This window comes from Uloborus diversus, unplaced genomic scaffold, assembly GCF_026930045.1.
Source record: "Uloborus diversus isolate 005 unplaced genomic scaffold, Udiv.v.3.1 scaffold_12, whole genome shotgun sequence".
Taxonomy (NCBI): domain Eukaryota; kingdom Metazoa; phylum Arthropoda; class Arachnida; order Araneae; family Uloboridae; genus Uloborus; species Uloborus diversus.
In genome coordinates, this window is record NW_026557876.1 from 6,208,232 (window position 1) to 6,225,756 (window position 17,525).

The 17,525-nt window shown below is 35.7% G+C and overlaps 1 protein-coding gene across 1 annotated transcript in view; it reads right to left on the reverse strand.

Annotated features, from left to right (window-relative positions):
• Positions 1-15,998, reverse strand: part of LOC129232443 (zinc finger protein 239-like) — a 30,881-nt gene extending 14,883 nt beyond the window's left edge. Inside the window, exon 1 of the mRNA XM_054866588.1 lies at positions 15,940-15,998. Within this exon, the coding sequence (XP_054722563.1) occupies positions 15,940-15,998 (59 nt within the window). The remainder of the gene's footprint in view (positions 1-15,939) is intronic.
• Between the last annotated feature and the right edge of the window lie 1,527 nt (positions 15,999-17,525).

The following is a 17,525-nucleotide window of genomic DNA, read 5'->3' on the forward strand; positions in this document are numbered from 1 at the left end:
GTAGGTATGACAGGTGAAAATTGCTTCTACTCTTCTACATTTGAAAGAAAGCCATCACCAGTTTGGTGATATTTGAAACTTTATATTGTAACCAGGGTTGCCAGAATTAAGCACTGTACATAACTGTTGTAGTGGAGCATTTTATTTTTACTACACTCTGCGTGTACCGTGTTGTTTTATTTAAGTCTTTGATTATTCATTTTAAGTGTACCTTTCAAACACAGTAAAAGTTAGGTTCTTTAAGTAAGAAACTAATTTACAGTTGAGGAATCGATCGAAACTAGATTGAAAATTTCGAGCAGGTGTGGCAAAATGACAACTGTATAAGTTCATGTGTGAGATGCTATTCTCCAAAACTAGAACGTCGCCCGTGTAGGTAGGTATGACAGGTGAAAATTGCTTCTACTCTTCTACATTTGAAAGAAAGCCATCACCAGTTTGGTGATATTTGAAACTTTATATTGTAACCAGGGTTGCCAGAATTAAGCACTGTACAGTACTGTTGTAGTGGAGCATTTTATTTTTACTTCACTCTGCGTGTACCGTGTTGTTTTATTTAAGTCTTTGATTATTCATTTTAAGTGTACCTTTCAAACACAGTAAAAGTTAGGTTCTTTAAGTAAGAAACTAATTTACAGTTGAGGAATCGATCGAAACTAGATTGAAAATTTCGAGCAGGTGTGGCAAAATGACAACTGTATAAGTTCATGTGTGAGATGCTATTCTCTAAAACTAGAACGTCGCCCGTGTAGGTAGGTATGACAGGTGAAAATTGCTTCTACTCTTCTACATTTGAAAGAAAGCCATCGCCAGTTTGGTGATATTTGAAACTTTATATTGTAACCAGGGTTGCCAGAATTAAGCACTGTACAGTACTGTTGTAGTGGAGCATTTTATTTTTACTACACTCTGTGCGTACCGTGTTGTTTTATTTAAGTCTTTGATTATTCATTTTAAGTGTACCTTTCAAACACAGTAAAAGTTAGGTTCTTTAAGTAAGAAACTAATTTACAGTTGAGGAATCGATCGAAACTAGATTGAAAATTTCGAGCAGGTGTGGCAAAATGACAACTGTATAAGTTCATGTGTGAGATGCTATTCTCCAAAACTAGAACGTCGCCCGTGTAGGTAGGTATGACAGGTGAAAATTGCTTCTACTCTTCTACATTTGAAAGAAAGCCATCACCAGTTTGGTGATATTTGAAACTTTATATTGTAACCAGGGTTGCCAGAATTAAGCACTGTACAGTACTGTTGTAGTGGAGCATTTTATTTTTACTACACTCTGCGTGTACCGTGTTGTTTTATTTAAGTCTTTGATTATTCATTTTAAGTGTACCTTTCAAACACAGTAAAAGTTAGGTTCTTTAAGTAAGAAACTAATTTACAGTTGAGGAATCGATCGAAACTAGATTGAAAATTTCGAGCAGGTGTGGCAAAATGACAACTGTATAAGTTCATGTGTGAGATGCTATTCTCCAAAACTAGAACGTCGCCCGTGTAGGTAGGTATGACAGGTGAAAATTGCTTCTACTCTTCTACATTTGAAAGAAAGCCATCACCAGTTTGGTGATATTTGAAACTTTATATTGTAACCAGGGTTGCCAGAATTAAGCACTGTACATAACTGTTGTAGTGGAGCATTTTATTTTTACTACACTCTGCGTGTACCGTGTTGTTTTATTTAAGTCTTTGATTATTCATTTTAAGTGTACCTTTCAAACACAGTAAAAGTTAGGTTCTTTAAGTAAGAAACTAATTTACAGTTGAGGAATCGATCGAAACTAGATTGAAAATTTCGAGCAGGTGTGGCAAAATGACAACTGTATAAGTTCATGTGTGAGATGCTATTCTCCAAAACTAGAACGTCGCCCGTGTAGGTAGGTATGACAGGTGAAAATTGCTTCTACTCTTCTACATTTGAAAGAAAGCCATCACCAGTTTGGTGATATTTGAAACTTTATATTGTAACCAGGGTTGCCAGAATTAAGCACTGTACAGTACTGTTGTAGTGGAGCATTTTATTTTTACTACACTCTGCGTGTACCGTGTTGTTTTATTTAAGTCTTTGATTATTCATTTTAAGTGTACCTTTCAAACACAGTAAAAGTTAGGTTCTTTAAGTAAGAAACTAATTTACAGTTGAGGAATCGATCGAAACTAGATTGAAAATTTCGAGCAGGTGTGGCAAAATGACAACTGTATAAGTTCATGTGTGAGATGCTATTCTCTAAAACTAGAACGTCGCCCGTGTAGGTAGGTATGACAGGTGAAAATTGCTTCTACTCTTCTACATTTGAAAGAAAGCCATCGCCAGTTTGGTGATATTTGAAACTTTATATTGTAACCAGGGTTGCCAGAATTAAGCACTGTACAGTACTGTTGTAGTGGAGCATTTTATTTTTACTACACTCTGTGCGTACCGTGTTGTTTTATTTAAGTCTTTGATTATTCATTTTAAGTGTACCTTTCAAATACAGTAAAAGTTAGGTTCTTTAAGTAAGAAACTAATTTACAGTTGAGGAATGCTTTAAAGCAGTTTGAGGGGTGTTTATAGGAGTGTAAAAGAATTTGGTATGCTTCTAAAAAAAAATTATACCTAAATTTTTCCACCACGCAAAATTTGGACTTACGAGTCTTGGAACGCATCCCTCGCGTAAGTCGGGACTCGACTGCAGAATTAAAACTTAAAAATATGCTTGTTCAACACAGAAAAAAAAATTAACATTAATTTTAACGAGTGGCTTGAAATTCGATCGAAACTAGATTGAAAATTTCGAGCAGGCGTGGCAAAATGACAACTGTATAAGTTGGCTACTATTCTATTAAACTAGAAAGTCGCCCGTGAAGGTAGGTATGACGGGTGAAAATGGCTTCTACTCTTCTACATTTGAAAGAAAGCCATCGCCAGTTTGGTGATATTTGATACTTTAAATTGTAACCCTAGCTCCAGTGGATTAACCAGGACCTGATTATTGCACAGGTGTACAAGCAGGGTTGTCCTACTTTGTCCACCCCGGAAAAACCGTTTCGGACAAAATGTCATTATATATGTCCATTTCGTCCACTTTTTCGGTAAACTGAAAGTTTTTAGTTAAAAGTTTGAAGTTTAAAAATGATAAATATAGAATTGAAACTAATAAGTAATTATATAGATTCTTCCTATTCAAGTAATACAGTGCAAAACCTTTTATACGGGAACCAAAAAACCGGGAAACCCGAAAACCGGCAACCTTTTGCCGATTTTCCCGCCATTTTTTAAGGGATACGCATTTTCGGCAATTTTTTAAAAACTAAGCATTATTTTTTTTGAAATACCTAAAAGAAAATGAGCGGTTCCTTAATGAATACCAGATTACTCATCTACAACTCGGGGAAAATGTTTACAAAAATGACTTCATAGGGTTGTCTTAAATGCAGGGAAAAATTTCCGGAATATTTTCTTGAACTAAAAAGTACACACGTAAGTCTGAAATTTTTGTGTCTTATTCCAACTGAAAACTAAAGAAATGAATATTGTCACATTATAATGCAATATTTTATTGAATGGGCTGTAATTAAAACTGTTTAGAGCGGAAGTGACGTCGCAAAAGTGCATGAAACGCCACAATTCTCGATTTTTCCGGATAGTTGATGGTGGAATCTAGAAATTGTTAAATGCAAGACTGTAAATAAGGCTGCAGGAACTCATAAATTAAATTTCTGTTGGTATTAACTAAATGGGCAAAAGCAATAGTTATCAATAATCGCTAACGGCAAACCTTTACAAAAAAGTGAAAAGAAAAAAAAAAGTTGTTCATAAAAACAAATTCTCTCATACACTATAGTAGAAGAATCGCACATTTACGTTCTAAAACTTGTTTCTTTCCCTTCCCTTCATTCTCTTTCATTTTATAACATCGACAATTGGTGTTTTTTTTTCTTTTTCAAAATGAATGTGAGGGTCTCAAGTCTTATTAAATAACTTAAAATTTTTGCTTGGTGTTTAAATTATTTTCTCACTAGTCGTTTTTAATGTTTTGATATTGATAAGCATTTCTGAACTGTTTTCTTCTTATTTTAATATGTATTACTATTAGGGGCATTCCACAGTATTTTTGACATTTATGTAGAGTCCGTAACGTGACCTTTTTTGCCATAACTTTTTAATTTACTGTTTGATTAGCATATTATTTTATTTTGATCTTTTCCTACTAACACACCAGCTCATATTAAAATAATTTGCAAATCAAACCGTAAATTAAAAAGTTACGGCAAAAAAGGTCACGTTACGAACAGTGGCGGATCACCGCATAGGCGCATGAGGCGCTAGCTGGGGCCTCCAGAAAAGCAGGGGGCCTCGGAGCTGCGAACTAGCCCTATCCTCAAAACCAATTTTTGTTTTTAGAATTTGTCATGGAAAGCCATAATTTTGAGTGGAAAATGTTCAAAACTCACGAAAATTGATATTTAATCATGAATTTTAAGCGCGAGCTGATTGATTCTAATAGGGTCCCCTGAATCTTAGAGGCCCCTGGCTTCAGGTGCCTTTGTTTGGATTTTCCCTAGAGTTTGGATTTTCCTTTTTCTTCCCACAATTTCAGCATAAAATTGTCTTTGTAAAATACTCGACAAAATTATTCTGATAAAATGCACAGTTAGTCTTGCCAACAGGCCCGGATCTGCGTACCCGCAAACCACGCAGTGCAGGGGGGGGGGGGAGACACGACCTGAAAGGGCCCAATGTCCCAAGAAATTGAAAAAATAGTAATAAATGAAAATAAAAAAATAGCACTAAGTTCTTATTAACGGTACGAATGTACACACTGCTGGCCTCTGGGGAGTGGCCCTACAGAGTTTTTGCAGGGGGCCCCAAAATTTATACATCCGGACCTGCTTTCCAGAAGAACTTTTCCCGTTCCAATGAGTTGTTTGACCACTTACAAGTCGGCTTCGTCTGAGTAAGGAGTATGCATCTTGTTTTAAAAAAGTACTATTGATGCACACATGAAGCTACTTGCTTTAATTGGAATAGCCATATAGCTAGGAAGTGTCGAGAGGGGGGTGGGGAGAGACCCCCCCCCCCATCTTCCCAAACAAATGATAACCAGTCGTCATTTTTGTGTTAGTATTATATCAGTCCTCAAAATATACCAATCGTCATTTGTGCGATTATGCCCGAATCGGTGTTTTTCTAAATAAGGGGAGCAGGCAGCAGGATTTACAACAAGGGTTGTAAAACTCGACCTCTTGGAATGGTCACTCTTCTTGACTAACAATTATATTCCCTTTCCTTATCTAGAATGCTGAAGGGAGAAGAGACAGATCTGTGGGGGGGGGGGGGGGCGTCCAGCAGTTTGGAAAAGGCGGGAATTTTTTCTTTCTTTTTTTTGGAGGAAGAACGAAGAAGTTATGCCATTTGCTGTTTTGATTCACTCGTGCACGTGCTTTTGCTCTGTGTCTTCCATCAACGACAAGACCATTCCTTTTGAGATAAGGTAAATATGTTTTAATAACTATTTAATTTTTAGAATTATGCTGCAATCTTGGTGTTAAATGATAAATTTTGAAATATAATAGGCTACAATTAAAGTGGTACAAAGGTATTGCTTTTGAAAAAAAGAATATACTGTTAATTCTTCTTTAAATTATATTTCCATCACAGAGGAAAGAACCATTTGTCAATTCATTACAAATACGCTTTATAAAATTACTATAAAAAAATTAAATGCTTCTGCTGCGAAAGTACTTGATTTTGAGTGTTCTCCTTCTTTTACAGGTGCCATTTGTTATAATATATTTTACAATTTCAACTTCATTAAGATTGATTTACTTATTAAAGACAAACGTTTTATATAAAAACTGTAGTTGCGGCAAACCTAACTTGACAGCGTCGTAATGCTATAATTAAGATCTGCATAGCTTTCTTAATGCTGCCAGGTTAGTTTCTCCCCAACTATTGAAGTGTTTCAGTTTTATTTTCAGGACTGTACATCAACATTTGTCATGTACTAAAAAGCATGTTTTACTGCTTCAGAAAAAAAAAAAAAAAAAAAAAAAAAAAAAACGATGATAATGATTATAAAAAAAAAAAAAACATAGGCTTTAAGATTTGCTTGAAAACTTCTGAAGAATCAGAATTTTCAAACATTAAAGGAAATTAAATTACGAATTTTGAATTTCAGAAGTATATAAATAATTTCAGGAAAAGTAAAAATATGAGAGTAAGAATTTCACTTGGATTCGTTCGTAGTTGCGCGCGCGAACTCATTATACTTTTCTCGTCATCACCCCACTTCTTAGCGTACGCTTTAGGATTACCACCCAGGACTCAGAAAGCCGATGAACTCCTTGAATTTCAGAAAATACTTGAGCAAAGGTCCCCGAACAGACTTTCTTTAATATCATAAAAAAATTAAGTTTTTTAAACTACACTTAGAAAAAATTTAAATGGCATAGCCCCTGAATATAAAATGTTTGCTGAAGTTTTTAGGACCATAATTTTGGAAAAAAAAATTCATGGAAGAACCCCAGCACCTCTTTCCCGTAAAATTGTTTATCATGTAAATTTTGTCTGCAATAGTGTTTTTGAAAGTTCAATTTCTCAATTGGGAAGGGGGGAGGGGCAGAAAATTGATTTCGATCTATTTTTTGAAAAAATATATTGGGGGCACTCCCTGGGCTCCATCCCTTACCCTAACGTTAAAATGGCCTATAATCGCGTTTTTAAGGTTTCAATTTCTACCACCTTCCGATCAGGGCCGTCGAGACGGGGGGGGGGAGGCAAGCCTATGCATTACACAGGGGCCCGTGAGACGTTGGAGGGCCCGCGAAGCAAGACCAAAAAAAAAAAAAAACGTTAAAAATTAATTTTTGAGTTGGCTATTCTGAAGTTAACATGGCAAGAGTACGCTTAAGTTTCAACATTCCAAGCGAGAAATTCTACTTATCCCTTTTTCAGGACCCACTTTTCGGCGCATCTCTTCAGGGTTCGACTATCTAATAGTGAGGCCCAAGGCCCACTACGCTTTGGAGGCCCCCTTCTGTATTCTATCACAACTTCCCGAGGGTCCCTAATCTGGGCAAGTCACTAATGGCATAGGAACAGGGGATCCTCGGGTGTGATGCGATGTATTCTATCACATTAAGCCAACCTAAAATAATGTTAAAATAACGTTTAACATTTATTTAAAAAAAACTTTTTATTTTTTCACAAAAATACATGATTTTTTTAATGCTATGCATAAATTAAAAAAAAAAATTGGGGCCCCAGGCCAAGGCCTGGTTGGCATGTGTGTTAATCAGGCCCTGCATCTCTTATTATGTATTGGAGCTTTACTTTAAACGGGAGAGAAAAGGGGGAAAAGTCGACCTTATGTCACAATCTTTCATTAGTTTACAATAGTAGCGCACAGGGCCTGACAGTTGGGGCCCCGATGCAACTCTGGGGGCCCTCTCCCCTATAGTTTCCATTTCTCCGATAGCCCCGCATCACGCATCCGTAAACTTTGTGTTTCAGTGAACGTTTTTTTTTATAAGTGTTGGATTTATCTTTTTTTTTCGGGGGGGGGGGGGAGGCTGTTCAGAATCTTATCACAGTTTTGTATTAGTAGAACACAGAGAACACTCTAAATATCAAATCGAAACCACATTGGAAAGAAAAAAATGTTTACCTGATTGAAGAGGGAATGTTAGAATCTTTTCACTGAAGAGTGATCGAAGTCTCCATATAACGAAGTCGCAAGGGACTTTTGAAAATGTTCGTTATATAGAAACTTCGCAAAAGAGAAAATCGTAAATTTCTATGCCTAATTTTTAGCAAAGGTAATTTCCGATCACGCACGGAATAAATCCATTTTAAAACAGCCTGATCAACGGATCTGATCTGGAACTAAGTGACACGGATTTAATTAGGGAATGTAGTGCTTTCGCAGAAACTTATGAATGTGACATAAGTTCCGAAATTGGCGAAGAAATGGTGTTTCTGAAATCCATACACAAATCAAACACAGCACCAGCATTGCTGAAGCCCTTACCGCTATTAAATGCATTACAATCCTTAAAACTGGAAAAATTGTTTCCAAATGTATGCACAGCAATTAGAATCTTTTGCACCATCCCTATTTCAGTTGCTGAGGCTGAAAGATCCTTCAGCAAATTAAAATTTGTCAAAAACTTTTTACGGTCAACGATGGGTCAAGAAAGACTAAGTGGGCTTTGTCTGCTTTTTACAGAGTCTGAATTGGCAAGAAGTTTGAACTTTGAAGAGATTATTTCAGAATTTGCTTCCAAAAAATCTAGAAAATGCCTTCTATAATCTTTGGAACCTAAGATATACCCATATTAAGGCTTATGAACCTGACAGATGCCCCTACTTAAGGCTTGGGAACCTGATAGATATCCATAACTAGGCTTGAGAACCTGACAGACGCCCATACAGGCTTGGGAACCTGACAAATACCCCTACTTAGGCTTGGGAACCTGATAGATACCCATAACTAGGCTTGGGAACCTGACAGACGCCCATACAGGCTTGGGAACCTGACAGATACCCCTACTTAGGCTTGGGAACCTGATAAGATACCCATATTTAGGCTTGGGATCCTATGACGAAGAAACCCACCCGTGGCTAGCCTTGCCTGGCTATCGGGCGTGACCCCTTGGCGATGGGGTTACCAGTACATAAGACTGGTAGTGGCTTAGCCACCATGGATCAAAGCAAGGTATTTTTTCATTTAAAGAACAATCTTGAATGTTACAACTCAGGCATTTCCAACTGCGGCCGCCGGGCCGCATGTGGCCCGCGTGCCTTGCTTCTGTGGCTCGAGAAGCCCGTTTGGAAAACTATTTGCTGCATTTAATTTCATGTTTGTATGCAAGAAAAAGTTTTTTTTAGAAAATCCACATCGAGTCCAAATGCTGTTCATTAATGAATACCGTAGGTTATGCTGCATTAACTTATGCACTATATGACGCACTTTCTAAATTCAAATGTGTATCACACCTTAAGTAGTTCAGACTCTCCCATGACACAGCTTAAGCTGAACATCGTTTTTGGTGGTTGCAAGCCAACAAACTGAGTTTTTCTATTGAACATTTTATATATACTTTTGGAACAGTTTATTTATTTACATTCCATTTATTTTTCTTTTTTAACTTTCATTACGATGCGATAATCCCCTACCCCCGACAAAAACGTATTTTCGTTCTTATTATAGTTATGTTGCGGTCCGTCACCGAACCTTTATGGTTTGCGGCTGCAGCTGTAACCCTCAGAAAAAAAAACTAAGTTGGAAACCTCTTGAAAAACAAGACGTATTACTAAAAAGTTGCTGTGGTGCCCATAGGACGCAAAAAAAGTTGCTGTGGTGCCCATAGGGGGGGGGGGGGGCAAAAGAAAGTTGCATAGGGGCCCATAAATCCTCTCGACGGCCCTACTTCCGATGAGACAACTTCACCTTTTTGTCCATAAACATCAGCAAAGAAAGTCTAAAATGGCGTTTTTAAACCTTCTAAGTTTCAAAAATTTTCCCGGGAGAACCCTTAGACCCCCTTTCCTTATCAGATCACAAGTTTTCTCTCTCTTCTTTTTGCTAAGTGCATCGCCCTCCTTGGACTTTTTTCTGATTGCACAGCTGAATTATACTTGCATTGGTAAACTGAGGAATGCTGGGATTTTGCTAAATGCCCAGGGTTAGGAATTGTCCTAAAATTCCTAAAATTTGTATAATGTTTACACTATATTCCCTACTTGTGCAGAAAAATGAAACTTTTCATGCTGATATGCCTGTATTTTAAGACAAGACAAACTTCGTAGACCTTAAGATTTTTTTTTAAAGAAAGAGAAAAACCTATGCTGCTGCTACTTTTTTTCTAGAGGGGGGGGGGGGGATGCAGTTAACAAAAACAAATGCTCAATTATAAAACTGTTTTATCTATACTTTCTAAATCTTGCAGTCATTCCTCTTCTACAAAAAAGCTATACAACAAAATAAGAACCCAAATGTAAGCACTTGGTTCAAAAAGCTTATTTAGAACAAAAGTTAAATGGTTTGTCCCCAAGTGGGAAGTAACATTTATTTTTATAATGCGTATCTTGCGTTGTAGTCTGAGCATTAGTTTGTTCTTCCAATACAAAGACTCAGTTTGCTTTTATTTGTGTTTCTGTTCAGTGAAGTTGGATTATTTCTTGCACAAATAATTTTTAAATTTAGTCTAACTTTTTGTTTTAAAAATGTGAATAACAGTTTGTTTTATTTAAATGCCATGGGAAACGAAATTCTCGTCCCTGTGATTGAAAAGGCAGAGAGAAATAGATGCAAAATTAGCACATGGTGCCATGCAGACAAGGACGAATTTAAAGCATTTTATTTTCACAGGTATTGTCTCATGCTGATGCGGCGAGACATAAGAGGTTGACAAGTAGCTTGAAAAATCAAGCTGTATTTTAAATTCCATGTTCTTTGTTTTTTACTGAAAACATATTGGTTATAATGAAGCAATCCAAAGCTTTTGTTTCAAATTCACTCCAAGATAAAATTTTGTAAGCGGATGTTTTCTTATAGTTTTAGTTGTGCCATAAAAAACAATTGAAGAACTTGAAGAACTATGCATAGCATTAGAACCATATAAAAAATACGTATATTTTTGAAATAATAATAAAATGTTATGATTTGTTAAATGGAAGAAAAAATTTCCTGAAAGGCCGACTTTTTATCAATTCTGCCAGTAACAAATTTACTGCATCAGAGGGGTTTCTTAAATGTGCGTGAAAAATAATTTATAAACTAGCTGCATCGCCCGGCTTTGCACGCTCCAACTCGAAAATAAAAAAAATATATCAAGTGACGCAAGTTCAACACTCAGGCTTGAACCAAAAAAAAAGGTCGGTGAAATTTTGCGGCAGATTGAGGAAAAAACCCCAAAAAGTAAACATTTTAAATCCCCTGATTACAGGAAAAGCCTCAAAACAAAAACAAGAATTTTACCCGTTCATATTCGAGAAAAAAAAATAGCAACAGATCTTTCATCTCAATGATTTTCTTCACCGCTATACATTTTAATAAAAGCATTGTTGCAGAAAGTTGAGATGAAGCACTGAAAAATAATTTGAATGGAGGAAAGCCTTCGAAAAATAGGGATTTTATGTCGAAATCTGAGTGTCATAATTAAAAGTTTTTAATTGAAATCTCTGATAATTATTGTTGGAGGATTATGTTAAATAGCCAAACATGAAGACGGGAAGATGACGAATCCATCAATACCTGGTTCGATAGTCAGTTCACTGTCGTTTGGGAGAAGAAGCTTGGACATACATAGATACATACATTCAGTTTTTAATTATATAAGATAGTTCTGTGATGGAGAAAGAAGTCCCTAAAATTGCATTTTGACAGGCCCAATGCCTTTTAATCAACCACTGCAGTTTTTAGGGGCGCTCCGAATTAAAGTGGGCATAGGGCCTCACGTTTAGTAAGTCGGCCCTGGGATAAACCCTAAACTCCTGTAGGTAGCGTTCATTGTTGACCATTTTTTTGTTTCTTCATTCCTGTGAAATGAGTCTTACCAGTAGAACAGTTAAGTTACCAGATCAAGTTTAGCCTTGTCACAATAAAGCTTTTCCCTGCATGTTAAATTCTACCAAATCATAGTATCAAATTATCATGCTGTGGCACCAGTTTCATTGTTGAAACATGCGGGTTACTCGATCATCGGCTACTATTTATATGCAGGGCCTGATTATAGCACAGGCCAACTAGGCCTGGGCCTGGGGCCCATCTTCCTAAGGGGCCTCAAATTTCCTAAAGAATTATGCATAATAATAAAAAAAATAAAAATAACTTGTTAATCGCTGAAAAACTTACTTAAAAGAGAATTTTTATTCATTCTGCTATTAGCGAATTTACCATGTCACAACTATAAGGGGGCCTGAAGGGATTCATAAATGCACATGGTTAATGATTTACGTAATTCTGGGATAGACAAAGAGGCCCCAAAAATAAATTCTGACGGGTACCAAACCCGTAACCACCGTATCCCGCTATAGAGTCTTCGGGGGGCCTCCAAATTATTGTGGGATTAGGGCCTCACTTTTAGTTAGTCGGGCCCTGTTTATATGAGGATATAATAAACAATGAAAATAATGATCAACACAAAGCTAGAGATGTTCAGATGATAGAATTACAATGAAAACAAAAGCACGGTCTTACATAAGCAGATGCAATTGGATTTCAAAATGAGTAAAATAGGGATAGCAGTGTAAAAAAGTCACAATGCCTAAATTTTACACATGAAAACAAAGATACCAAATCCTTAAACTTCGAGAAGTATGTAAGCGTATAATTTTATTGCCGGGAAAAAATTTCCATCGTGAAAAATGGATTATTAAAACCGAATCCGTAAAATTTCCCTAGATGGCTCAAATTTCTCCTGATTCTAGGTTGCCGGATCAGACATATTCTGCACCCGTGTATAGTATACTACTCTTGGCCTAATGCAGGAAAATAGTTCAACTTGCATTGGTAGTAAAATCACGCAATAGAGCCGCTATATATGTGGCCTTATCACGAAAGTATTGAGACAGAAGTGATGTCTTAAATAGGCTAGCATTTGACGATGCTTTAAGAGATATCTTGAAAACTTTGGAACCAAAATTAGTGCACCAAATTAAGTGACCAGCAAATATAAACGCATGCTACCGTGCTGTTCTTTTTTAAACATTTTTCTCGAAAAAATAAATGGTTGTCGTGACAGCTGCTAATCAACTAGTAGTCGTTTTGCTAAATTTTCAAACCTGCCAAAAATATGTATACATTATTTTTAAAAAAACTTACAGAACATATAATTGACATTAACTGTAAATATACAGGCAAATGAAATGACATTTGAATTTTCGCAAGCAAACCCACACTCATACCACTACTAATGTATCAAGAGAGCACTTAGACATAAAATTTTGTAGTGTTTAAATTCCTGAAGTTTTGCACCATATGCAATGTTACATAATCAAAGTGTGCACCCCCTAAGAGCAAGGGTTGTACCCCCTAAATATTGTGAAGATCCCCTCCCCCAAAAAGTGAAATATACCCCTCAAAACAACCCCTCTTAAAAATTTCCCTGTGCCATGCCCCCCCCCCCCCCCCAGGTGGGCACCAGTCTTGCATAATATAGACGAACGCGCGAACGGTGTTCGCAGAAAATTTTTGGCTCTGCAGAAATTTATTTTTCACTACTAATGTTAATTTAAAAAAAAAATGATTTTTTTTTTTTTAAAACCCCACATTTTATTTCTGTTTCTTCTAAATCTTATGCAAAATTAATCTAAAAAATAATTATTTCTTCTTGAAATCGCGATTATAGTACGCTAATTACTTAAAAGACAAAGGAGTCAACAGTTGCAAATCAAGTCGAGACCGCTCCTACTATGACTGTATAGTTTTTTATTTTACACAGCCTGGATCGCGTAAGGGGAAAATTCAAGTACATAAAATAAACAACTTTACAGACTACGGAACGATCCCTCCCGCTGTAAATTGAGTTCAAATGCGTTGGCGTAGAAAGAGGGGGGGGGGGGGGGGAGCACTAATTTAAAACTTTTTTAACAGATAACATGCAGAAAATACGGTATTTATTTTTGCAGAAATACTTAATTTCAAAAAAAAAAAAATAAGTAGTTATGTTGATTTGTGTACAAAATCAAATATCTTCATAAAATTTTCAAGTAAAAAGCAGGTAGCTCATGTTTTATCAGATCTACATGAACTTTTTCACTGTAAAATGAAAGTAATAATAATGATCATGTGATTGATATTGAGCAAAAAATAATAGTTTAAGCAGTTTTCTTCAGTTAGTGAAAAGTAAGCATAAACTATATGCTGTTTTAAAATAAATAAATAAATAAATAAAAATAAAGTTCCCTCCCCCCCTCCTTTTTATATTTTTGTATAAAAGCGTGAATAAGGCAAAATAGTTATTTGCAGAAAATTTTCCAGTTAGGATTTGTGTTCGCAGAAAGCTTTTCATTTTATCTAAGTCTGGTGGGCACCCCTAACATAATGTTTAAAAGCAAAGAAAAACAAACATTTTTGAATAAACTAATGATATTTTAAGCAACAAACGCAGGATCCTTTCTTTACAACAGAGCATATTACCTTGATTTCAGTCATCGAATTTCATAGCAGACAACAAATTAAGTTTCTATGCAGAATTGTAGATAAACCATTAATAAAAATAGCCAATAACAACATAAACCTGCGTTTGCTTTTAGAATGCTCCTTTTCAGTATATATTGAGATAATTTAGGAGTAAAGTGGAAATCTATTTCCATTGCACAAAATACACTGAATGGATAAAGTATTTCTATTATAAATCGGCATAAATATTTAAACCTAGTATTTGGAGAACCCGAATAACATGAATTTTAACTGGCATTTATAGAACTGGATAAGCAGATGGGAGTACATACCAAGCACATTAAATTATCACAATCCTTTCCATGCCGAGGTCAACAGAAATAGTGTAGAGCTCGGTGATGGACGTTCTCTTCAGAAATTCAATGTGGCCACCAAAAAGCAGTTGGTTTAACAAAAAAAACTTTCCGAAGAGTTATATCTTCGAGTTTTTAAAATTTAAAACATGAAAGTAAACATAAAATACAGCGATAAAAGCTATTCGACGAGGGTAAGATTGGCAACGATCCCCTTATCTAGATCAACGCCTTTGCACACGTAAACAAGTGAGGGGGTTACAGTTAACGTTTTTTGTTTTCAGTTTCGCTTAGCGAAAGAGAACAGAGCGAACGAAGTGGTGGAGGAAAGACACAAACCCATGCGAACTGAATTGGTCACGTGTTAGTTAGCAAAAAGTTCCCATCTCGGCTCCGCGTCAATTAAAATAACATTTCTTTCTTTCAACAAAATTTAGTGCTACGTATCCAAGTATTAAAAGATAAATAATATAGAGAACGAAAAATCTAAATTCCTGCAACCATGGAGCTGACATACTGAAAAATTTTCTTAAAAGTGGCATGTGTTGATGGATTTTAACAAGTTTTTCAACCTATCATATATTTTTCGAAGGGCAAATAGCCAAAAAGAATTCGAGCATTGTGAAATCACCAATTTATATAGAAAAAAATTCTTTTTTTCCCGAATTTTTTGAATCAAAATCGCTTGAGTCCTTTTCTTTAACTTCAATGAACAACATTAGATGGCAGAACAGCAAAAATATCTTTTTCCGTTGGCTCAATTTTGTATTCTTGTTCAAATCCTTAACTTCTTGTTGAACTCAAAATGGGAATTTTTTTAGTTTTGAAAATTTTTAACTAGTTTTGAGAACGAACTATTTTTTCTTCTTTCTACCTCAGTACTCAATCACATTGTTCTAAAAGATTCAAACTCATTTGTACATGCTTAAATACGTTTTTTTTTCTTGTCCAAGGCGGGGGAGGGGGTGAGCAAATGGGGACACCAGCCCCTGCGAAAAAAAAATTCAACATTTTTTTTGACTGAAAAATCTATGTCTAGAATAAAAAAAACCTAATTTTTGTGTTTTTTGTTCTTAGTTTAATTAATTTATTTAACCATTTGAGTTGAATTGATGCGGCTATAGGACCGGCTCTAGTAGTTTGGTGCCGCCCCACGCAATGTTGACAATTTCCGCACCATCATCTAGGTAATATATATATTTACCGAGACTTACGCATTTCTGCAATTTGAGTTGCAAAGGAAAACTAAGGAAATTATTTGAGTTTTTCATTTTGTTAGCCTCCTTACACTTTGCCATCATGAAATTTGCCCCCCTAGGTGGTCGCCTACCAAAACAGCCGGGCCAGTGTAGCTGCATATAAACGCACACAATTAAAGCGTTCACGTTCAACAAACAAACCAAGATGATCGTTTCTGCAAAAAGAAAAACGGCAAAGTTTTGAGCTTTCTGCGATCCGAGTAATCCAGGACTTACCAATCTTTATAGCCATCAGCAGATCCCTTTAGTAGACCAGTTTTTAAGGTGGACCTCATTTAAAAGAATGTTTTTGGGGGCTGTCCATTACCGTCCATAGGTCACTTCTTGATCCCTTCCCCCTTTTGTCACCAAGTATCATGCTTCACCTTATGCCCTCCCCACCCCATATTACATGTCCCACTCTTTTTCATAAGCATACTGTTTTAAAAAGGTCTGATATCTCTCTCCTTGTTGTCATTTATGAACTCTGAAGTACAAAAATCAAATTGATCAGATAGAAATCAATTGATAAAAAATCAATGAAGATTCAAAATTGAACATCGAATTAATGGGAAGAGTGAGGTTGGTTTAGCTGGCTCAATTGCATTCTACTAGGTTTTATTTGTGACTGCTGGAGTCGAGTACCAGAATAATAAAAAGATAATTTCTTGTTTTTTTGAAAATAAATTTACTGCTAAAAATGAGAATAAAGATTTTAATGCAAGTTTTACCATAAAGTATGTTGTTCTTTCTTTATGTACTGTGATTTTCAAAACAAAAATTTCCAGTTTTTCATTTTTAAAAAGTCAAGTAGGTTTTCACTTCGCTCCACCTAACTTGCTAGTTTTTGAGCTTCGGGTTCAAACTTAAGCAGAGGTCCAACATAGGCATTCTTTTCTATATGTCAATACAAGAGTTCTTGATGCTTTTGAAATTTTGTCAAAGCTCCCTTCCAATCTATAAATAGGAAATGTTTTTGGAATACTCGCTTTAGTGCACTATTTTCCTAAGTTTATAACTCTCAAAACTGGATGCTTGCTCCTTCTGTTCGAAAGAATTTTTATGCTTTCTCCCCCCCCCCCTATATTAAGATCCCCGGACAAAAGCTGAAAAATAAATTGATTGAAACAACAACAAACTTAAGAAAACACACATCCAAATTTCTGGAAAACTTTTATTAGATATGACTAGCATGGATTTTTAGATAAAATTCATAACGTATACAAAAACTCCTGACGAAAGACAACATGTCAAAATTTTGAACAGTAAATAAATCCACAAATTCGATGAAATAAATTTACATGTTGAAACATTTTGCATAGTAAGAAATTAAGTACAATTTGTGTCATCTTACAGATAGCTCCAATCAATTTTATTTTTATTTTTTTCGGCCCCAGTCAAAAATATTACCAACAGGCTCGTCACTTAGGGCGATCAGCAGGGGACAATTGCTTCCAGGCTTTGAGAAATTAATATATTTACACACAATAATATATAAATAAATCACTAGCTTTTAATCATTGACAATTCAATTTACTAACAAATAAAAAATAAATAGCAAGTAGAAAAAACTGCTTGCTCACATATCATTAAAAAGTGAAAACTAACATAAACAATAGTTCTAATTCGAAGTTTGTTTTGTGAAACATGGAATGATCGCATAACTAGCAAAATAATTGTCAAATTTTACCTTATATAATAATAACGTAAGGTCGAATGTTAGCAGAAACACTACCTTATACTTCTGAGCCAATCTCGGAATGAAAATTAATTTATTCAGTAAATTACCGCCCATTAGCCAGGGCTAAAGCAGAAATACATGA